Source organism: Seriola aureovittata, chromosome 13, assembly GCF_021018895.1.
Source record: "Seriola aureovittata isolate HTS-2021-v1 ecotype China chromosome 13, ASM2101889v1, whole genome shotgun sequence".
Classification (NCBI taxonomy): domain Eukaryota; kingdom Metazoa; phylum Chordata; class Actinopteri; order Carangiformes; family Carangidae; genus Seriola; species Seriola aureovittata.
Genome location: NC_079376.1, coordinates 23,227,127 through 23,251,230, shown reverse-complemented (window position 1 = coordinate 23,251,230; position 24,104 = coordinate 23,227,127). Strand labels below are relative to the sequence as shown.

The 24,104-nt window shown below is 41.3% G+C and overlaps 1 protein-coding gene across 2 annotated transcripts; it reads right to left on the bottom strand.

The window, feature by feature from the left end:
* Positions 1-281: 281 nt before the first annotated feature.
* rin3 (Ras and Rab interactor 3) lies at positions 282-23,894 on the bottom strand. Of its 2 annotated transcripts, none has more exons than XM_056393660.1 (14): positions 23,723-23,894; positions 18,230-18,824; positions 14,342-14,453; positions 14,166-14,238; positions 12,114-12,205; positions 9,253-10,321; positions 5,585-5,765; positions 5,285-5,456; positions 4,411-4,532; positions 4,107-4,293; positions 2,466-2,597; positions 2,030-2,235; positions 1,688-1,802; positions 282-1,323 (listed from the first exon to the last, which is right to left on the bottom strand). In XM_056393660.1, exons 1-14 carry the CDS (start codon positions 23,755-23,757, stop codon positions 992-994), a joined length of 3,423 nt encoding a protein of 1,140 aa, XP_056249635.1. In that variant the 5' UTR covers positions 23,758-23,894; the 3' UTR covers positions 282-991. The 2 variants fall into 2 exon arrangements, with proteins under 2 accessions (XP_056249635.1, XP_056249636.1); XM_056393661.1 differs by having other exon boundaries at positions 2,069-2,235.
* Positions 23,895-24,104: the final 210 nt, after the last annotated feature.

Below are 24,104 nucleotides of genomic sequence, written 5' to 3'. Positions count from 1 at the left end.
GGTTGTTATCTTGAGTATAGTTGTGTATCATTGACTTCTTTTATAGGCTGAGTTATTATAATCTTTTACATTGTTTAGGTAAATAACAACCCTGTTTTTTTTTTTTTTCCAACAGTTCCTGTGTTCAGTGAGTGTGGTTTCCTTGACATTCGCTTTATTTAATTATGTCTTAGGAATGTCCCATCATTCCTGTAGGTCACATTCTTGTTATCACATACCCATCTATTCATTTCCCTCCTTTAGTTTAGAGACGTCAGGGCAAAAAAGAATCAGCGTCAGCAAAGTGTGCAAACTGTTTATTTACAACACAGTCACTTCCTGTATATAGAAGACATATGAGGAATTAAACCTCTTGACCTTTACTGGGGTTTTTGGAATGAAAATGAAGGTTTTGGTCCATGTAGCACCTACCATACCTCTGCTTTGAAAAAAAAACATTAGCCTTTTAAACAAGTGTGGCTGCTTCTTCTAGAAATGACAGATTCATCTTGTTAATGTAATCCCGAAGCAAGTCGACAGTCATTTACAGTCTGGCCCAGTTTGAAGCAGAGGTTTTGAGGATAGAATAGCATCAAGTTTCAGAGAGTATAAACAGTATAAACATGATCATTTTAGAATTACATGCATTTTTAAAAACAGTCCTCGGGGTTCCAGACCCCTTCTGAAGATATAAAACCATCTCTTTGTTGTCTCCTCTGCCCTCTTTGGTGATGAATGAAGCATGTGGCATCAGACCAGTCAGAGACTTGTTAATTAAAAACACCAAATATGTTTCATCACATTCAATTCTGTGACATATCTCGCATGCACTAATCCACATATTTTTCAATTTGAAGTCTGAATTACATTAATATTTCAGGTGAGGCCTGGGACTAAAAACCTTTCCTAAATGTGGTTATCTTCTTTTGAATTAGCACGTTGCTGATGCAGTCGCCGCAGCGATGTAGTTGCCATAGTGATAACAGCAGCTGCCACTGTGATGCTGGAGCAGTTACAGGCTAATCAAACTCTTCTCTTCCGCCTCTGCCTCTGCCTCTGCCTCTGCCTCTGGCTCTGGCTCTGGCTCTGGCTCTGGCTCTGGCTCTGGCTCTGGCTGTGCAGCGTCGACAGCTGCTGTGTCAGCTGGGAGGAAGCTCTCTGCAGGTGGAGCCGGCGGCGGGTCAGTGGGGCAGCTGCGGACGGGCTGGTGGTTGGATTGGTCGATAGGGTGATAGACAAAACAGTAGGCTCCAGGTTGGCAGCTGTTCTTAACACTGAGGGCCAGCTCTGTAGAGGCCAGGGGCCGGGGAACACCATCCATATACACACTGAGAGTGTAGGAGTCTGGAGGGAGAGGAAGAAGGAGGCATGACACAATAATAACAGCGTAGTGATCATAAAACAGCAGACAGGGGTGGACAGTAATGAAGTACATTTGCTTGAGTACTGTACTTAGGTATATTTTATAGTTTTGTTTTTTTGTTGTTTTTTTGTTTTTTTTTTACAAACTTTTATACTTTTAACTACTTTAACTACATTTTTATGAAGTACTCTCACTTTTAGTCAGAGGAATGAATATTCTTTTATTTTGAAAGTGTGATAGACCATACACTGTTAATCACAGAGAAAACCCAATCATAGCCAACTCCTCCACTCTGTCATGTGCTGCTGCATTGCAACAACCCAGAGTTGTCTTCAGGACACTCACCTTGTTCAAAGCGTGAAGCACACTGCTCAGACAGCTGCTCGACTGTCGTGGTGGGGAGGACACCCAGAGTCTTTGGGTTGGTTCCAATCTCCGGACAACACACTGTCAGAAAGTCCTGCACACATGCAAGCACACACACACACACACACACACACACACACACACACACACACACACACACACACACACACACACACACACACACACACACACACACACACACACACACATTAATTACACAGAGATAGCTGTATGGACACATCTCAGCTTGTTTCACAATGAATGGCAGTATTGAATACAAATTGTCAATGTCTCTTTCACTCTAACCTTTCCAGAACATACATTGTTGATGATGTCTTGTGTGTGCGTGCGTGTGTGTACCCGGACAGATCCTTGGGCCGTGCGCTCCTGGTTGAGTGTGCGTCGTCTCTCCCAGCGATGGATGGAGTCCTGAACCTCTCTGCTGAGCTGCCGTGTTGCTGACCTCTGCTGGTCGAACGTCTTAATGTGCTCCAGAGCCCCGTAGGTGGTGGTCAGATAATAGGAACCTACAGAACAAACACTTGTGCATCATCAGTCATGTAATAAACACAGATACAGCAGGTCAAACTGTTGATGTATTTACAGGGTTAGTAAATCATGATTCACAGACAAGACCAAGTTCAGGTTCCCAGGTTGTGGGAGCTCCCAGTGACTAGACTGGACTGCATGAGCATATACGTGTGTGTGTGTGCGCACGCATATCTGTACACATATAGATATGCGTATGTGTCTTTACCTTCTCCTATTGTTAGTGATGGATCCATCAGCTCCATCATATATTCAACATCCAGCTGCAAGGCAGACAGATTGGATCTAGCCAGGACGTACATCATTACAGGCAGGAAGTCATCAGCACCATGGGCCCGCCCTGAACACACACACACACACGCACGCACGCACACACACACACACGCACGCACACACACACACACACACACACACACAAATATATAAATATTATGACATTCCAGAGAGGAACCACATTGTCACACCGCATTGAGGTCTAGTTGGGGTTTTGTCCTGTCTCCCTGTTTTGTCTTGTCATTTCCTGTTTTAGTTTGAAAAGTAACTCTCCTCTCGTTTCAGGTCACTTGCCCTTCCTCATGCAGCTCAGTCTGATTGCCCTCTGAGTGTTTTCACCTGTTCCCCTTGCCCAGTGTTTAAATAGTCTGTGTCTCCCTTTGTCTTGTGCCAGTGTGTTTCGTCTGCGTGCGTGCACCCCAGCTCTTCCTCACAGCCCTTGTCACAGCGTTCCTGAAGTTTTGTTCTTCTTCCACATGTGTGACACACATTTTGATTTGAGCCACCCCTAACCCCCCTGAATTTGACTATGTTCTGAAATGCAAACTGTTATCCACTATTGTTGGAGTGAGTGTAAAAGCCGCTGGTCTGTGTGTAGTTTGTATTATATGTAGTATTTAAATATGACCAACTGAGAAATGATTAGAGTAAAAAAAAAAAAGCCTATTTCTCATAGACAATCATTATCGAGGAAACAGCTATAGAACAAAATTAAATGAATAAATCAATGAATCCTCTTTCCGAAATAAATCTTATATTATCACATTTTGAACTCTGAGCAAGACAACAAACATATCTAGTAGTTCCTCTTGAAGCTAAAATGTGCCTACTCCACATTGATTTTCCAGTGAATGTAAGGAAACACAAGCCAAACGTGTAATTGCTCTAAAATGGAAGAGACTGAAATCTAGTCAGTGGATTAGCGAGATGTCTTGTAGCCTAGCATTAGAAACACTGACCCTCGTAGTATGAGACAAAGCTGAAGATTTTTACAGGATGTGGACACTTTTTTTTTTTTTTTTTTTTTTTTAACGTTTCATGAATGACCTGACTGCAGACGCCTGTGATTGGGGAGAGACCGGTGCTACCAATAGGACGCTAACTGAATGATATACTTCAGTTTTTACATTTTTTTAAATTGATCTTTAATTACAATGATCCTATGATATGACTTATGTATACATGTATATACATGCATGTTTTTTAATGACCTTGTATGTAATTTATTTTATATTTTTTATTTATTTTTATTTTATATTTATTTTATATTTTTATCAATATTTAGGTTATTTTATTTTATATAGTTTTACTTGTGCATGTTACTGAACTTATTTAGATTCTTGTCTATATCAACCATTATGTATAACTCAACATTTGAAGTTATGTTTATTGAGTTTTATTCTTTAATCTTGATAGACGGTTGTGTTTGTGGCGGGAGGGAGGGTCTTGAATGCAATGAATGCTTGAATGTTCCATTTTACTAAATTTGAAATGAACAAAAGCTAATAGACTAAGAAAAACAAAAGTGAGAGGAGCATTAGGGGTCAGAGGTTAAAGGAGTGTTCGGGGCTCTGACCTGGAGAGCTGATAGACATAGAGTCATAAATGATCTTGCAGGCCTTCAGCAGCAGGTCGATCTTCTTCTGAGGAGAGTACTCCAGATGGAGGTTGTTCAGTTTGATGCTGATCTTCTCCATAGCAGTGGCCTCGGGGACAGATGTGGTCACTCCCAATGCTGTGGTGGTGCTGCCTAGGACAATAGACTGACACAACAACACACACACACACCATCAACATCACTGCTGCTGCTGCTGCTGCTGCCTTCCTGCAGCTGTGGTGCACTTGTAATGTTGGTCATGATTTCACAGCTCATGTTGTACCTGGTTCTGTGTCAGCTGTTTCAGGCTGTTGTCTTTGTTGTGCAGCTTCTCCAGACTCTGGTAGATTGGCTCCCTCAGTGGCTTCAGTACACTCTTACACAGAGCAGCTTCCACTATGCTCTCTGCAAGGACACACACATGCATGAAGTGAAAAAGATGTTTCTGATGGACGACAAATTCAAAACAACCCAGCTAACTACAAAACCTTGTTGAAAGCAGTCACCGATCTCAGCCATGACCCAAGCCCCGCTCACCCGGACCCAGCATCCAAACTTGCAGGATTTGGTTTCTCTGAGTGTCTTAAGTGAAATCTGCTATATTTTTAATTTGATCACTCAGAAAAGAGTCAGCCAATCAGAAGAGAGGCTCAGAGCCTCTTTAAAATATTGACCTCTTTAAAATATTGACCTTTAAAGGCTCTTTAAGGTGACCCTCCAGCAGTGTATTATCTTATTCTCATGACATGGTGCGACTCACAAGCAACAGATTGAAATCGGAGCAGCAGAGGACAAGGTATCTATAGTTTTAGACCCATGTATGTGTCAAGCTCCAAAAATCTAGGTTCCTGAATTTCCCATAATGCAACACAATAGTATCTTTTCATTAAATTGCTCCACCTGACAAATGCCTGTATACTTAAAATTCTAAACCTCAGTCTTTCAGTCTTGTATTTGTAGCTTTCTAAACCCAAAGTGAAAGACATTATGTAACTGTTTTCACAGGCTGTCAAAGGAAAAGTAAGTTTTATAAAAGCATGAACAGTTTTACAAAATTGCCCTTATAGAGCAGCTGGTCCCACATCACACGTTAGGAACTCTACTGAGAACAATGAGTAACACATGGTAAATAAAAGGTAATATGGTGATCAAGTTACCTATTTTGTCCTGTACATTCTGATGCTGTGGCTCCAGCATGGCCTGCAGCTCTGCGCTCTGCAGCAGATAACTCTTCAGCTGAGTCATCATCTGCCTGATCTCCTGTAACAGCTCGGTGGAGGTGGAGTGGTTCGACATGGTCTCCAACGTGAACGCACGATGCTCTTTCACCTGAATATACAAGATGAAAGCTAAACTTGATTCCATTTGCATTTTACACTTCTTGGTTGATGTTGAAATCCAAATATATCAGATGGATATTAAAACGGACGAGGATCTTTCTTCCTCGGTTTACTCACCAGGTTACCAAAGTAGCTCAGAGGGTCCCTGGCCAGCTCTACTATGCGCTGTGTGAGGCGGCGGTCCTGGCTGATGAGGCCGGTGATGACGGTGGACAGGCGGTGGCGGGCTCGGCCCAAAATAACGGTTGTGGGGGTCCTCCTCACCGCTGCCTTGGGATTACGGGTCTCTGCAGGGCGACTGCAGGGAAATATACAGCAAGTTTATTCCTTTAGTTTTAGTCTAGTAAACCTCTTCACTTCAGTGTTTGATTTAGTTTCCTTCACTGAAACAGCGGTGCCAGTTAATCATGAAGTCCAGTCTTCACACCTCCTCATGGTGTCATACAGAGTTTTGATCATTTCAAGTCTAGACAAAGTTTCTCTCTTTCTTATTAATAAACAGCAACAATCTTTGTACATTTTTTCATATTTAATAAAACTAATCTATGTGTTTGAGACTTTAGCTTTGAGACATGGAGCATGATCCTGATGGAAGGAGCCATTAGAAGATGGTGAACTGAGGTCGTAAAGGGATGAACATGATCAGCAGCAACACTCAAGAGAGAAATAATTCTATGTTATCAGACTCCTTCCTTTTTTAACTTTATTTTTCTATCATAAGAGCTAGACAGACATGTGTAGGGTTGTTTGGCATTGGCGGAGGTATGTGCCATCACCCTGAATGAAAACTCTAGAGACTGCTGTGTGTGAAAATCCCAGGAGATCTGCAGTTTCACAAACACTCACACCTGCCCGTCTCGCACCAACAATCACTGCACGGTCACGGTCACGGTCACTGAGACACATGTTTTTCCTCTTGTAAACATTGACTGAAGCTCCTGGCCGGTATCTGCATGATTTTATGCATTGCACTGCAGCCACATGATTGGCTGAATGGCACGAAACAGGTGTACATATATATATATATATATATATATATATATATATATATATATATTCTATATATAGAACACTATTTGGACATAATATTTCTACCTGACTCTCCCACAAAAACCACACTGCAAAACCTACTGCGATACTGTAAACACATTACTGACACACTATTACCACTATTATGACTTTCATTGTTTTAATTTAATATGAGAGAAAGACGTGCCCTTTATTTCCTACACCAATATTTTAACTGGAAAAGTTCCCTCCTGTAGTTCAACTTTTACAGTTTGTAGTTTTACATCTTTAAAAAGATGCAAAGCTGAGACCATGTGCTGTGTCACACACTGGTTCAGTTTAATATCATTCATTTGTTGATTACATTTTGTAATGCAATAGTTAAAATAATGTATGAATTATATGAATAGCCAACTGTCTAACAATATGTCAGTCTTTATCATGATACCATTGTTAATACAGGCAATGTATCATGATAGTATTGGGTGTTTTTTTTTGGTTATGATTATTTTAATTATTATATATTATTATTATTATAACTGTGTATATGAAATAAGCTGTATAAAGTCTTTTTTGGTTTCCCATCCACTCAATCCTATACTAGCCACTGCTACTAGCATAGTAGTGTAATTTCAAATCGTGGGGGGGGGGCAGCGGGGACATGTCCCACCCTTCTTGAGGGCTGTCCCCCTCAGTATATCAATGTAAACCTAACTATGTAAATGTAAGTAATATAATAAAGTGCAAAACAATTTTGTTTGTGCATTTATTGCATTTTGGGTTAAGTCCCCCCCCTCTGCCTCACAGTGGTTCGGTCCACTGTCTGTCATCTCACGCTGTGTTTGGAACCGCCTACTAACGTACTATTCAAACCAAGTGTGACATCAACAGGACGTTACAGTTACAGCACAGTGCACCAACCGGCTGCTCTCCGAAATCGGATTTCCAATGATTTACAAACACACGTTACTTATATAAACAGACCAAAACTTGTGAGTCCAAACACTCACATTCTCACCTGAAAAAATGTTCAAACTTTAAAAAATGACCTATAAACAGCGTTATTAGTGAATATTACTACAACTTTCAGCCTTCTTTCAAATCCCCGCCAGTCGTCGCTGTCACTGCCGATTCGTGCGAAAAGCATTCTGGGATACTGCCTGTATACTTCAGTGTGAACAGTCAGCTTGGTAATGCCATACTAATGTGTTCATTCAGTAGGTAGTATGCAGTACATACTCACTGAGTATGCAGTAGACAGTGGGTCACACACACATTGGCCCAGTGCGAGCGGCTGTGGCTCAGAGAAAAGGAAAACTCCCATACTCTTGTTTTGCAGTGCAGCAAAACACCAGTAATATCAAAGACAATGTCATTATGGAATCATTATTACCGATTATAGAAATGTTAACATAAAGGTGTGCGAGGGCTTGAGTCCGACCCGTGGCCCCTTGCTGCATGTCATCCCCTCTCTCTCTCCCTGACTTTCATGTCTCTCTCTCACTGCTACCACAATAAAGACAAAAATGCCAAAATAAAATAAACTCCGCTACAAAACTCCAAAACACCTTGATGAAGCCAGCTTTGAGACTTAAGATTCATGCCCAGAACACAAGACATCCCAAAATCGAACAAGTAGTTGATCATAATTAGTTTTCCTCTGGTATGAGATTCAGGCCACTAAAGATCGACGGGTTCATGCTCTCCAGACAAACACATTTGATTGATCAACATGGCTTTTCCTCTGACCCCAGCCTCAACATGAACTAATAGTAAGAATCTAAGAAGAGCAAAGTCTGGCCCTGAAGCTAAATAAGCATTTTTCTGCTGTGTAGAGGGGAGGCAGGAAAACTGATCTTGATGCTACAGATTACACAGTGACTCACCTCTTATCTAAGAGATGTTTTTCCTGTGTGCGACTCTATGTCACTCTCTGTTCGCGTGAAAGTTGGTGTACCACAAGGGGCTATTCTGGAAGCCGTCTTCCTCTTAAGCCACTGTACATGCATCTACACAGTCACATGATTTATAAAAACAAGACCTCATTCCACTGGTTACACTCAGACCTGCATGCAGTGCATTAATTGGCTGTTACATAATAAGACGACTGACAACAACTCCTCCACACAGAGAAACTTAGAGAGAGGACAGGATTAAACTTATTTCATAACGTATATGTTTTTATCATATTTGTCTACTAAACTATAAGCTTACCATGAGCATGTCCATCTTACTACCTACAGTAGTAACTGTAGTTACTTTTACATAAAAAATCCTATTTAGGATAACAGCATCGTCACCCAAGGGCAAGGGTGAGAGAGAAAGAGGAGTGACCAACAAAAGCGAGTGTGATTTGCTCGCCTCTCTCTCTTTCTCTCTCTCTCTTTCACCTGAATGATGACAAATATATTTTATGGGCATGTTAAAACAAAATCGTCATCAAAAAATAAAGTGTTATCGTAAAAAGCAGCAGGATAAGACACCAAACTAAATGATGTGTTCTGTATGTATGGATGGTCTCCTCCGCTCTTAACTCACAGCGCAGCTCCTAAACACTACAAGCAGCTTCATTACAGTCAGCTGATTAGAGTGTGTGTGTGTGTGCATGTTGCAATCATGATTATATGCCATTATATACGTTTAAGTGTGGCAGGCAAATTAAATTTAGTATTCATTTAATACTTCAAATAATAAGTTACTACATTAATGGGAAAACAATAGTGAATAGTTAATCATACCAACACTTTGCCTCTCTACACCAGCCAACCCAGACCTACCTGTGGTTCTGCTCCGGTTCCTGGGTCGCCTCTCCCTCTTCTTCTGTGCTGCTGGTGGAGCAGGAGTCAGGGTCGGTGGCCAGAACGGCGCCCCCTTGTGGCGAGTACAGCGACACATCCGGCCGCCGCGCTGGTGAGGGAGGGGGGCCTTTCGTCCCAGCACTCTGATTGGCTAATCCTCCTCCAGGCTGATTGGGGCAGACAGGTGCGTCCGGGGAACATGGTTTCCTCCTGGGTGGAGGGACTGGACGGGACGGTCTCTTCACTAATGACGGACACTGGGAACTGGATTTTTGTTGGTCCTCCTCTTTATCCAGTTTCACCTCTTTTTCCTCCTTCTCATCCTCTTTGTCTCTCTTCTCTCTGTCCTTTTTAATCTCCTCCTCTTGAGTTTGGCTCTTGCTCTCTTGTTCAACCGCTTCACCCAACAGACCTGATTTCCCTCCTGTTTTCTCCTCTCCTTTGTCTCCTCCCCCACTTTTCTTTGCGGGTTTTTGTCCCTTCTCTCTCTCCGTCCCCTCTCCTACCTCTCGGTCAGCGTTCTTCCTGGAGGAGGTGCGACGGAGAGGAGCAGGAGGCAGAGGGGGAGCTGCTCGGCTCTGCAGCGGGGCAGGAGGTCTTGACGGAGAAGGTGATGTTGACATTGACTTCCTCTCTTCTCTCTCCCCTCCTCCTCCCTTTCCTTCCTCTTTTCTCGCAGCTGCTGGAGTTGCAGAAGATGAAGTGTGAGGTGAGGGTGGAGAAGAGAAGAGAAGACCCATCCCAGACCCTGAGCCCACGCCGGGGGGTCGGGGTGGAGGGCGCTTGTATTTAATTTCCTGGTTGGGCGTGGCCTTAGTCTGACCTTTGTCCTCTGGGCTAATCTGTGGAGCTTCTCCATTCTGCAGGGAGGAGGTGATGCTTTGATTGGTGATGATATCAAGTTTGGAGACAGAGGAGGGGTTCAGGTCTTTGTTGGGGAACTCTTCTACTGTGACTGGGTTGACGTACAAATACGGGCTGTTGTGGTTCTGATCCAAAACCAGGTCCTGGGTCTTTGCCTGCTGGTTCACATCAGATGTCCAGAAATCTGTAACACACGCAGACAGTGTTAAAAAGCTGCTTGGTGCTCATTCATCAGATCACTTACTGGCTTTCTCATTTTTTCATGTTGTGTAGAATTGTTCTTTGTTCTCCTATAATTATTTGTCTCACATCATATTATCATTTAATTGCATGAACGTTCATTATTCATGACTGAGTATTAGGGCCACATTGACGAAAAAAAATCTGAAATTTGATCAAAATCTAAATTCTATGAGAAAACGTCATAATTTAATGAGAAGTGTCATTTTATGCTCCGTGTTGTTTTAGAGGGAAATATCAGAAGCTTTGAAATGAGGAACGTGGAGCGTCCTGTGAAGTTCTACTTTAGGTTTCACAAAAAAGGAGAAACTTCATCTTTAGGCTCATCATCATCATCATCATCATCATCATCATCATCATCATCATCATCACCAGCATCATCATCACCAGCATCATCATCATCATCTTCAGCATCAGCACATTGAAAACATTTTGAAGAAACTGAGTCTATTGTTAGACAGACAAACAGCAGCTGCCAGAAGCAGCTCAGGCTGACACTGACACTGACTTTTATCTGGTTCATTGGTTGCTTCTAATATTCATAAAAAATATGTTTTTTTCTCTCGAAATGTTTACATTTTTTTATTCTCATAATATTACTATTTTTTTCTTGAAGTATTATGCCTTGTTTTTGGAATGTTATGATTTTATTCTCAAAATTATGACTGAATAATATGTGTAATATTACAACTTTATTCTTTAAATTTCAGATTTCTTTTTTTCCTCAATGTGACCCCAATACACCATCGTAATTATTATCTTTGAAACAGACAAATAAATTAGATAAAGTCCATTTTCCAGAATTTTTAATTTTCAAAAGTGTGGCTGAAAACATGTTCAATAAATTAACCTTGCGCCAACACTTTTATGCCAATTTGTTTTGTTTTGATCAACAACATGATTAAATTAATATTTCAACATTCTGAGAAAAATAACCTTTATCATTTCTTGCTAAGAGTTAGATTTAAAAGAAATCATTATTTCCAGGTTATGTGAGGGACTACATCTTGGTTGTGTGCAGTGACTGAAGTGGAGTCATTCTGCCCATCAACAAACAGTCCTGCACATAACACTCCATAAAAACACAAATTTACACTTAGTTTTTTGCACAGATTAAACAAACAAATTATAACATATTAATTAGTGAGCTTTAAATGTGCCAGATTTTTTCATCCTTGGACAGAGCCCAGCTGAATGTTTCCGCCTGTTTTCAGTCTTTATGCTAAAATAAGATAATCCAAATTAATTTAGGAAAATATGAGAAAAGTGTCAATATTGGTTAAGTATTACTCTAACTCTTTAACTCAACAAAGGTTGAACTATTGTTTGAGGGAATCTGTCTTGAAAGTTAAAATATTACACAGAAGACATATTAATTCTTTTACAATGTACCAAGGAACCGTTTTGTGTCCAAGAAGACCTGTAAATGTGATATAATACATACATTATACATCATATATGTTCACGCTGTTTTCTCTTCTTTACATTGTTTGTCTCATTTCTTCATATTTTTCATATTCACTGTGTTCTTCAAAGTGTACATTCATTCTGTGTCTGGACATTTTCATATATGTTGCCAGTCATATACATTCACATAGATTTTTACTCTAAATTTCCCATGATCCATCTCTGTTAAATTAATGCAACTTATTTTTATCTTCTTTCATTGCTGTATCCAGTTTCTTTGCTGCAGCAATGACCCAATTTCATTGCACTAATGATGTAGATTTATCTACCTGCGCCCATTGCAGAGATGACCTCCAGCTCCTCTTTCTTGGTTGCCGTGGTAATGGCCCGGGGTAACCTCAGTGGGGTGGTCAGGATGTCCCTGATTGGTGGATTCAGTTAGTAAACATTAAGTGTAAGTGAGTAGTTTCAATATTGTGACCTATCACATTCTTTCTCTTATCGTGGCTCCGCGTGTGTGTGTGTGTGTGTGTGTAAATGTGTTAAATCATTTCCTGTGTGTTTTGTGTAGATGCGTACCGTATGTATAGGTGAACCATATATATATAAATGAATGCTTATATACAATGGCAGGAGCTGGTGTTCAGCATTAATTATTTGTGGAAGGTGATGTGATCTTTATCGAAGTCACAGGTAGAGACAAACACAATGTGCTTAAGCTGATAACACAAACAGTTATAATCTTTTGTGCGTTTATTGAAAAGGGCCATATATTATATAGTCACAGTGCTGGTGGAAAAAGTAAGTGAACTCTTGGATTTAAAAAAAAAACGGTCGAACCTCCAAGCTCTTCCAGTAGCTGCTGGTCAGACCTGCTCAGTGTTCAGGAGTAGTACGTTTGGAGCATTCTGCCTACAGAGATGCTTCAGCTCAGACAGATTCTTAGGATGTCTGGTGTGAACGTTTCTCTTAAGGTCCATGCTCAGCATCTTTAGTGGATTGAGGTCTGGGCTCAGACTGGACCACTCCAGAAGGTGGATCTTCTCTGTCTGAGGTCATTCTGTGGTAGATCTGTCATTGTCCTGCTGCATCACCAGCTTCTTGTGGTGAGCTGTCCAGGACCAGAGCCTCAAATCATGATGAGCTCTTTGGAGTGTCAAGGCGCTCTATGTCATCTTAGTTTGGCATCCATTTCTAGTGAGAGTAGCTACAGAACTAAATCATCTTCATATACACTGCCAGCTCTATCTCTATACATGAGCTTGCAGATTACTGGAATCTTGGATTTCTATACATTATAAATTAATTTCTTATTTATTTGTGACAGAAAATGTCAGTAATGTGCCACTGTTCAAAACATAACATATTTATTTAATATAATAATATTATGTCTGTGTCATATTCAGATTCAGCCTAGACAGAGAACTATAGAGAAAGGTGTCAGTTTTATGTGTTTTATGTCTATTTTTGCACGTGTTCTTTGCCTTATGGACATTTTGTCTAAGTGGACTGATGAATATCTGGAACCCGCCAGATGTGTGGTGGCTGCAGAAAGTTTTGGTTTTCATTTTGGTGCACAAGTTAACGGGTTAGAGCAACACACTGCCTGTGTGACACGTGCGTCATGTCATCTAGATCTAGAGATTCTGTGCCTCGTCTAAAATAGAAATAGACAGAAAAAAGACCTGCGGATATCATACCAGCAACATTGAATAAAACTGACACACTATAGTTCTCTGTGTCTAGGCTGAATCTGATAATGACACAGTCATGAAAAAATATAAATATTTTTTTTAACCTTCTTTGCAGCTGCATGTGGAGACAGTGGCACTTTAGTGACTAATAACTCAGACATGTATTTATAATGAAAAGAAATCCAACATTGGAGTAACCTGTAAACTCTATGTAGAGAGATAGAGCTGCAGCAGCAGCGACATGCAGCCATCTCTTCTCACACGCAACACAGGCAGTGTGTTGTAAACTCTTTGAGATGACTTTGTAACCCTCTCAGCTTCATGCAAATACAACAATTCTTCATTGTAGATTGTCCGAGATCTCTCTTTTTGTGACGTAAGGATCACATCAGCAGAAGGTTTGTGAGAATATCCAGGTTAAACTCTCAGTGTGTTTTCATAAAGCAGCCTAAACCCACCCCTCCAGTCTTGTTTGATAGCTCCTGACTCCAATTAGCTTCTGTTGATGTCAGTAGCCGAGGGGTTCACGTACTTTTTCCAGCTAAACTGTGAATGTTTAAGTGATGTTTTCAATATGGACAAGAACAAAGGCTGCACTTACTTTTCATGTATGAGTGTACACGTGCTGTAACATGATATTGTTTTTTGCATGTACATATATACACGTGTATATAGAGTATGTTTTACCTGCTGGCACAGTAGAAAGAGATCAGTTTGAAGATGTCATCAAAAACCAGAGAGGAGCCGTCTAAGTGGACAACTGAGACAGAAAACATGTTGTCATTATCGTGTTATCTTTCCAGCATCTGAAGCTTTAATAGTAACTCTCAGATCCAACAGCTGCACTAATGTGTAACACATACATGTCTTGTGTTGTTTGACCATCAGACTGCGTACAAGCGGCACCCCCTGTTCAGCAGGCAGGCGTACTGACAGCGTCATCCCCTTGTCCTCTGCGCTGTGAACAAGGAAGGCCTGCGAATGTCAGCACGAGTGGTTAAGGTCAGAATGGAGAACATGGAAAATACAGTTAGTACACAAACAGCATGCAACGACACAAACGTAAATTCCTTATTAATAACAATTTGAGAATGGTTGTAGCAAATTTTCATATACACCACAGCCTGTATTAAAATTCAACCAATATGGGTATTGGTTGAGCTGATTCTAATGTTTTTGAGCTCTACCTGCCAATATTATGTGATGCTATCTGGCAACACTTTATTTTACAGGTCCCATAGTTTCCTATAATTTCCTACAGAGAAAATGATATGTCTGTAGATTCATAAGAGAGAGAAAGAGAGAACAGAAGAGGAAGAGAATAAACTCAAACTTGTCCGGCCGAGGCAGGAAGATTGTCTTTGGTCTCACCCAGGGAAATAAAAAAGTAGAATAAAATTAAATAAAACATATCCACAAGCTACATCACATCACATTAACAACAGAGATCAAACGTCCCAGAGTGGAGGGGACCCTAAGTTTGCTGGGGTTTGTTACATTAATCACATTTGGAACAAACAAGTCTTTGCCATTAGTATCCTACAGTGTCGCCCAGAGGGGAAGCAGCTCAGACTCGGGGTGGAGGGGGTGTGTTTTGTCGTTGGTTATTGTCAGAGCTTTCCTGTGCACAGCTGTGATGATGTAGAGGTCATCTAACAGCCTACCATCTTCCCTGCTGTCCTAACAATCCTGGTCAGCTTTAGTACTGCCAAATGGCCTCGCAGACAGAGATGTTAAACAGATGTCTCTATCCGGCTGACATATACTGTTTCCAAAACGTCAAGACTGATCCCCAGACCCCTTCAGTTTCCTAACTGCCTGGCTTTCTTACATATCATATCATCATTGTCTGTGAAACTGACACTTGTTATCTGTGTGTGTTCATAGATAATTAAAACAGTTGACAGTTTCTACAGTTTGGTCACACAGTATCAATGATAACAGTGACTCTGCTTGGTTTAAAATAAGGTTCCTTGTTTGAATTGAATTTGAAGAAGCGTCACAGAGATATCATATCCATGAGAATGATGGGACGTATGGACGCATGGACAACCTGACAACAATATGCCTCCAGCTCTGACTGTTGCCAGCGTGGAGACATAGAAACAGTGTCATCAGCATCTTCATATGGGCCTACTTTAACATTGCTGTCGTGCAGTTAATGTAGTTTCATTAGTGTACAGGTCGGATCAGTGGCAGGTCTGAACACAGTCTTTGTGACTGAGGCTCTTGTCTTCTGTGTCTCAACAATGAACCTTCTTTCAAATTCACTTAGATCTTTTCTTCTGGTGCAGAGAATGTGGAAGCTCAGGCATGGCTACGAGTTCAGTGTCCAGCAGATAGTGCCGCTCGTTTACAGTAACATGTCAGGCAGCATGGGGTGTGACATGGTCTCTGTAAAACACATAATACTGTAGTCCTGATATTCCCGCTGGGTCTTAGTCAATGCACCGAGGTTGTCCATTTCATTCAGTGAAAACATCACATCTCCTGTAACGATAGAAGGAAGACGGGTTCGTACTCTCTCCTGTTGCTCTCCGTTTGGCTCCCCCGTCGTCTTCTACTGAACTCATCAATTTTGCTTCTACCGCTCGGGGCAGTCGTGTAGGTTTGGAGAGCACAATCAGCTTTTTGTGGGCGATAAACAATGTTTTCACTTCTGTTGCCATGGCGTCTCCAAAAAGCACAGAAAAAAACCAAGAAAAGTCCGTTCAGTGGAACAATATCCATATTAGGATGAATATGCTGAGCAAAGATGGTGTATTAAGGCAGGAAAAGCGAAGTGAATTAAACACCAAGTAGGAAACCCAACAACATTAAGGGGAATTACTGTAACAGGCTGCAACTAGAGAGGTGTCATCTTGCCATCCACTTCCTGGATGGAGGATGTGGCCTGGGTGTGTAAGTTGTTGAGGGAAGAAGCCATTGCAGGGCCTGGTAGAGGAGGTCCTGATGCTCCAGGACTTCAGGCTGGACAGTAGGAGGATGAAGAGGCTGTGGCTGTGGGGTGGGGTCCTTCACAATGCCGAGAGCCATGTGGGTCACTGTGCCCTTGCAACGTTGCAGTTCCCAGTTACCAGACAGTGATATCAGAATGCTCTCAATGGTGTCTCTGTAGGACACAGCAAGGACGGGTGGAGGGAGACTCACTTAATTCAGTTGATACAGTCCTGTCACATGTGAGGACCAGCAGAGGACTATACCCCCAGGAACTTCGTGCTGCTGACCCTCTCCACAGTATCTTTCTCCTTAATTTCCTCTGTGTCTAGGGGAAAGGTTGTTGGTCTTACACCGCACTGCTAGAAGGACCAGTGGGGAAGCCGTTTCATCATCGCTGCTGATGAGGCCCACCACTGTTGTATCATTAGAAAACTTAACATTGTGGCTGAAGCTGGATGATGCCGGGCGGTTGTATGTTCAGCAGTTCAACAGGAGTGGGCTGAACACACAGCCCTGGGGGAGTGCTGGCGCTGAGGTGTAGCTGCCGATCAGGACTGATAACTACATCCACACTACTACATTTTCATTTTAAAATGGCGTTTTCAAACTAAAACAATCTCCGTCTAGACGAATCAGAAACCTCGCCATCCATACTACCACATATGAAAACGCATACATACATGACCATGCGTGTACACAGGATATATGCGAGCTGGTGTAAACAGGAAGCAGATTGTCTACTCTGCAGTTGATTCGTTGAAAAAAAAATACTCTGAACGAGGAACAGCAAAGACAGCTGCGGAGAATTTAACGCCTCAACAGCTGCTAGCAAAAACATCAAGGTCAGTAACACTTATAATTCGGATTTCATGTTGTATTCACCACTGGTACTCGAGGCTGATAAGACCAAAACAGGGAGTGAACGTGGGTGTCTTTGTCATTGTTTACAAAGGTCTCTGTTTTCACCCGTCCAGACAACCACACAACCCAGGAGTTTTCATGCAGAGCGAGGGGCTGAGGTTTAACTGGCTCAGTTTCACTCAGGTGTTGTGGGATGGTTGTGCTGAAGGCTGAGCTAAAGTTGGTGAATAGCATTCTGACATAAGTGTTCTGTCATTCATGGTGGGACAGGTCTGGGTGGAGGGCAGAGTGTGTTGGGGAGACTGGACTTAGGCATGTCTTAGCATGTGGCTGGTGGGACCAGTGCATTCCCAGGTCCTGCCTGTGCAAAATAGAACAAAGTTTGTGACAAATGTGTAATAAATAAATAATGTTTTTATATGTTTTACAACAAAATGATCTTAAAAAAACTCCCTTCATTGTTTTTCTTCTCATATTAAGGCCTGTCACGTTAAAAGATTACATCTACAGCAATAACTGGAAAATGACAAAGATAGCTGGTTAGCAAGAGGAAGTGAAAGAGTCAAGAGGCAGATGGCGAATCAACAAGTGATCTCTCCTCTGTCAGATGTGAGCCGCCAACGTCTTTGAGATTTTCTAGTGGGCCGTGAGGTGGAAAAGGGAACTGCTGCTTTAGATGAGTCAGATCTGTTGGGAAGAACTATGTTTGGATTTTCTCTATAATTAGTCCAAAATGACACTGTCATTACCAGGAAACTTTCACAGACGTTATCAGAGAATTATGGAAACATAAAATAAAGTGTTACCCAATAGGTGTTAATTTGATCATTTTAACTGTTATTACCACTGATGTATAGTTATATAAGTCCAAGCCCTCCAGATGATTGCCAGAAGGCTCAGAGAGACATTACTTTAAACTTTAACAGTGTGTACATGTGTGTGTGTCTCACCCCAGCTGTCTCTTTCTCCATTATACTAGTAGTTTGGTCTTGGCTGAGTCCTTTGGGCTGCCATACCGAGGTGCTCCCAACCAGGCGATCTATAGCACTCAGCGATAGAGGAGTTGGAGAGAATGGTGGGATGACAGGGGGAGGTGGAGGGAGGACTGAGGAGGAGGATGAGACTGTAGGAGATAATGGAGGAGGATAGGGAAGACAAGGAGTAAAAGAAGGAGCAAGATCAGAGGAAACAGTTGACGGGAGAGAAGGCAGGGGAGAAGGAGAGACAGGAGTAGGGGAGAGAGGAGGTGGAAGAGATGGGGGAGGGTAGTTTGAGGAGAGAGGGGGAAGGACAGAGGGAGGAGGAGGATTGGAGGAGAGAGCTGGAGGAGGTTTAGAGACAGGAGGGAGAGGAGGGGGAAGGGACGGGGGAGTGGATGGAGGTAGAGGAGGTCGAGAGGGGAGCTGAGTGAACTTTGCTGCAGGAGGCAGCGGCTTGGGTCGACATGGGCGGGCTGGAAGGTGTGACGGCAGGGAAGGTGGAGAGAGAGGAGAGGATGATTGGATGGATGGAGTTTCCAGTGCTCCTGTCAGAGGGGTTGTGTGGCTGTGAAGAAAGGAGAGGCTAAAGGTCAGGGACGGAAACATGTGGAGGACTTGTTTATGTCTCGTCTTGGCTTCAGTTTGCTCCAGAACAAACATGTGGTCACCAGACTCATGTTTTGTGACTGCATAAACATTGGCTGGAGTTGAAGTTTACTTTGTGTACTGGATGAGATTAGTGACACATGTCCTGTTTCATCATTGTGGGTAATTGAAACTGTAGCTGAGAGGTTTAACAGCCACCAGTTAGCTTCTGATTGTCAAGTAATTCCATGAAAAGACATAAACCAAGTGTTAGTTTATCTCTTCCCTAACCTGTCTGTGGCTCTCTGCCCAACTGGCTCCTATTGAACATGTAAATCTTTAAAGCTTCATTAATGGATTTTTTTCCTTGTTGTTTCCATGTTCACCTTTTATAGCTGTTACGGTGAACATGTTAGCAAACAGTTAGCAGTTATTCTCTAACTTTATCCGCCTGTTCTTTGGAGCTGCACTGAAAACAGCTGCTGAAAGTGATGGTGAAAACCAAAACGAGCTAAAAGACGATAAAAAATTGTGTAGAACTGAGGGGAAATGCAGAACTGGGGATTATTTTCTGTGGGTTCGTTGACTACTTCAAGCAACACATTTCATGCAACCTCAAAATTGGGTCACATATATGTCATTTCATTTTTTTTTTTTTAGAAAAGGCTATTGAATTCTAAATACTAAAACAGCTCTGTAGCATTTAGCTAACATTAGTCAAATAAATAGTAATTGTTTGGGACTATTTTCAGTTTTGGATTAACACATAGGAGTGAATGAGTATTTATGGCAGCAAAACTGTGTATGTGGGATTGATTAAAAATAAATTACATTCATCACCCAGTGCAATGGCGTGACTCATTGATGTGTTTCTAATAGAGGAAGACACACACACACACACTTGTGTATATATTCACACACGTAATACTTGTTAGCAGGATCAATTCATTATTGGTACTGATCTTTTTATGAGATTCAACAACAAGAATCCTTATTTTTTATCATTTAACTGGTAGAAATGTTGCCTGTGTGTAGCTGTGTCTTAAAAAACAATCAGCTAACACCAGGGGCTGGTTTCACAGAGATGTGTCAGACTGGTCTGTAGTGTTGGTCCAGTCTTATTTTGCTCATAGATCAGTCACAAAAATAATTTTAAGCAAAAAAGATTAGATACTCGGGCCTAAAATCAATGTTACCATGGTAACAATCAATGACACCTGCGCTGACCAGTAGCACCCAAGAACAAGGAATAGGAAAACAAGGCTCATATTTTGTGGTTTGCAAACATTGTTGTGGAGAGAGCAAAGAGAAGAGAAAGAGTTTTCTTTCCAAATCAGATTTGATCTTTTTATTGTTTCACTCCTTAAGTAAACCTTGTAATGGTTGAATTCTTCCAATAGACAAAGATTTACGGTTCCTTGGTCGGTCACTTTTTTATTTTGAAAAAAAAGTCTTAATTTACCCAGAATTCAGCGTAAGATAGTCCAGAACTGAACTGCTTTGTGCAACGCATGAATTCAGACTTCTATCTGTCGACACAGTCAAAGTTTATCTTTGTGAAACCAGCAGCAGGAAGGGAGAAGAGGGTCAAATGCACCATCATTATAAGAGGAAGCAGTGGGTTTATGTGGGAATAGGAAAAAGGAGCTTTATCTTTGAGCGATAACAATACTGGCAGGAGATCGTAGCTACAATCATGATAGTTTGACATTGATGTCTACTGTTTACCTTCAGATGGCAGAGAAACACCGCTCTTGTGGTCTGGTGGTTTTGCTTTAAATAGCTCAGAGATACGACAACATGGTCTATGTTTGTTTGATCTCTAAGCCATTTCCACTTAGGGTAAGCAGCACTGAATTAAATACAACAGCATGTTGATATTAACTCTCAACACTTCCTGTGTCAGTTGAAATGCTGTGTTGGCAGTTAGTACAATGTACAGACTTTTAATGAGAAAACAATGCACATTAGTTCAATTTTAATTTTAATGCAGTGGCTTCCAGCATTAGTCCGACTGCTAACTTCCTGGTTTGTAGGCTTAAGTTAGCTAGCTAACACAAGCTGCAGTTGGTAGTGTCAGAGACAGTAGAAAACAAGACGCTTCATTTCTGTTTATTTGCTGTATCTGTTTCACGTGGGTTTGTCCACCTCCCTGCCCCTTTAGGTGACCAGAAGCAGGTCTGAGTCTATTCATTCCAATGTGCGAAGTGAACGAGATCACAGATTATCACAGATTCTTTCGCTCCATAGTCACAAAATAAATATTGGATCCGTTTTTCACAAGCGACACGTCTTCCGAACATTCTGACATCAAAATGACATATTTCAGATGAACAGATCAGAAGAACTTTTTTGAAGACCTGCCTCTGTCTCAGCGCCATACTCTCACGAGATCTGTCAACTGCCGACATCGTTGGCCAACTGATAACCAGAGTTATTTTTGGATTGACTAAATTATACGTGAAACCATGGATTAAAACAGTATTAGCCAATTAAACTGACATGACTTGGTACTGGGCTGACCAGATGTTGTTAGTAGATAAAAACAGCAAAAAAGGCGCAAATTTGCACTTTATCCGTGTTGTATCTTCTATTGTATTATTTTGGCAGGGACAAGTAATCCATAAATTAGTGTTAAAAATGCCCGAGCTTTGTGCAGCAACAGGCTGTAATAACAAGAAAAACGTATCTGTCTTTTCTTTCCCAAAGGATGCAGAGAGGTAAGTTTAGACAGGGATAGATTTTCATATTAGCTACTGTCACATTTCATGCCAGTTGCCTTCGCTTGAGGGAGGGGTTGATGGACAACGCCCACTTAGGAGACCAGAACTGTGTCCCATTTCATACCAATGGTGCTGCCTGTAATGCAGCATCTTCTGTATAGAGGATCTTTGGTAGTTTTCAAGTTTTGTGTTGCATCACAAGCAGAATGTCATGGTTTGATGGCTCTCAGCTTCTGCTTTATACTGACAACTGAGCTTTGTGTTGAGCAAGAGAAAAGGAATACTCCCTTACACCACAGTCAGTCCCATGGTTCATTTCAGGCCGTAATAGCCAACAGCTAATAACTGGTATTAAAGGACAGTGAAGTAATGACTGAATTTTGGCTTGAATTTTTACTGATTGATACCTTAAGCTATGTGAACCTGTGACCTCTGAAATAAAATATATTTTTTCTCATATCTCAAGTCATCGCTAAACATGAAATTATTTTGATTTTTAATTGGGCCAGTTTTTTTTTTATCCATCTCTTATATTACTGCCTCCACCCCAATGCACCATCTCTGTTCTCAGGATAATTCAAAGACCTCACAGTTTTCATTGGAAGTACCTCCTTTCCAGGCAAACTGTTTCTTTAACACGTTAGTGCTATTTTATTTTCATAAAAAAATTCAATGCCTTCAGCGGTACAAACAAACGTCATTGACCGCCATTGTTTTGGGATGGTGGCAGGAATCCCAGGGACAGACATCTCAACACCTAAACAAATAAAACAGACACTATCTGCATGGATAGATAACACTAGAGGGAAGTAGAATAATGTGGGTTTTTTTTTGTAATTTGGGAGAACTGTTTAAAGTGTTCATTAAAAGAATAGATAGGCTATGTGTGTTACTTTAACCACTTTCTTTTTGTTCAATAGTTCAAAAGCCACCCCAAGTGTCCAGTCTGACGCAAACATGCCATGCTGGCTCACATGAAAGGGATAGAATAACTGTTGGGTCAGCTAAATCTTAAAGCCCGGATAGCAACATCTTGGAACATACTTACTGAATAACATCTTCATTTGGTAACATCATGCACTCATATTCATCACGTACATATTATCTGCCACAATTTACAGATAAATATCGTTTTTACTCCACTATATACACTTGTGAGTTTTAGTTACGAGTTGCTTTACAGATTAAGATTGTAAAATATGATGTTTTGTCGTAAACTACCCGACCGTATCTGAAAAGCCAGCAATAACAGTAAAATGCTACTTACACATTAATACACTGCACAGCACTCAGAGGGGTTGTATTTGTGCATTACTTTTACCTACTGTTACTTTTGATACTTCAAGTGCATTTAGTTGATAATGATTTAGTGCTTTTACGTAAGTAAGATTTTTTAAAGCAGAACGTTTAACTTGCCATTGAGTATGTTTATAGTTGTATTGATACTGTTACTTAAGTAAACCACTTGAACTAACACAAACAATTGAGAGTGTTTTTTATCTAATAGTCTTGTCCTTAAGGGTGGAAATATTGTAAAAAAAAAAAAAAAAAAAACAGAACTTAAAAAATGATGTGTTACGGTGGTAACAAAGTTTCATCATAGTGACTGACACCAAGTTCAATCAAGTCCAACAAGTCAGAGCAGCACCAACCACCATCACTGAACAAATTGTAAAGTTTAAACTCGAGTTTTACTGTAAAAGCAGAAATATTCCTCTGACGTCATATTCACGCTTTCAAAATCCCACACACCCTATAACAGTCTTCTAACAGTACAACTTTCAACCATTTGCATTCTTCCACATAAATGGGACCAAACACACAGCAAACATCAGCATTTCTGTAACAAACTGAAAATAGATTCCTGTATTTCATCTTGCAGTTCATATATCAGAAGTTTGATTTGCTGCGACAACATGAGATCAGGATATTCCAAAAACTCCTGAGAAGCCAATGACCTATATATTATGAAGTGAGTCATCACATCTGTTTTCCCTGCTCTGGCTGTCGGACTTTCAACCCCCCCCCCCCCCCAAAAAAAAAAAACTCCCCCTCTCCTCCGTGACAGTTACAACGTCCGAATGCTTCAACAGAATACAGTTCCTGCCCTGTGATTTCACTCAGCTACATTGTCACAGACCCCTCACAAACTCACCCAGCGTCCTGGGAAACGAGGCTGGCTTCCATCATATTTCCACAGACCGAGTGTTCGACCGCTCTCTGTCACTCTCCCAGCTCCATCGGAAAAAACCCCGCCTCCTCTCTTTGCCCCCCTCCTTTTCTTCCTCCTGTTGATCGTAGCAGGACTGAATAAGGAAAAACTAAAACGCAAAGGGAAAATGTTTGTCTCTGTGTCACCCCTCCCCTCTGTTTCTGCCTCAACTTCCTGAGCTGATCGTTAGGCAGGAAGAACCAGAGAACTTGGTCAGACTTCCCCTCCTCTCTGTCTTTTTTTTTTTGTTGTCTCTGACACAACTTCTGTCTCACGCTCTAATACTTTCTTATTCTACAGTCAGTTCTCCTACCATAGCAGTGTT

Bases quoted from the DNA above. Each gene is read 5' to 3' on its own strand.
- rin3 (XM_056393660.1), bottom strand. From the start codon at position 23,757: ATGATGGAAGCCAGCCTCGTTTCCCAGGACGCTGG. The intron at 18,825-23,722 runs GTGAGTTTGTGA...CTTTCTTCACAG, and splicing joins CTCGTTTCCCAGGACGCTGG to CCACACAACCCCTCTGACAG. The intron at 14,454-18,229 runs GTGAGACACACA...TGACATTCGCAG, and splicing joins TGGAGAAAGAGACAGCTGGG to GCCTTCCTTGTTCACAGCGC.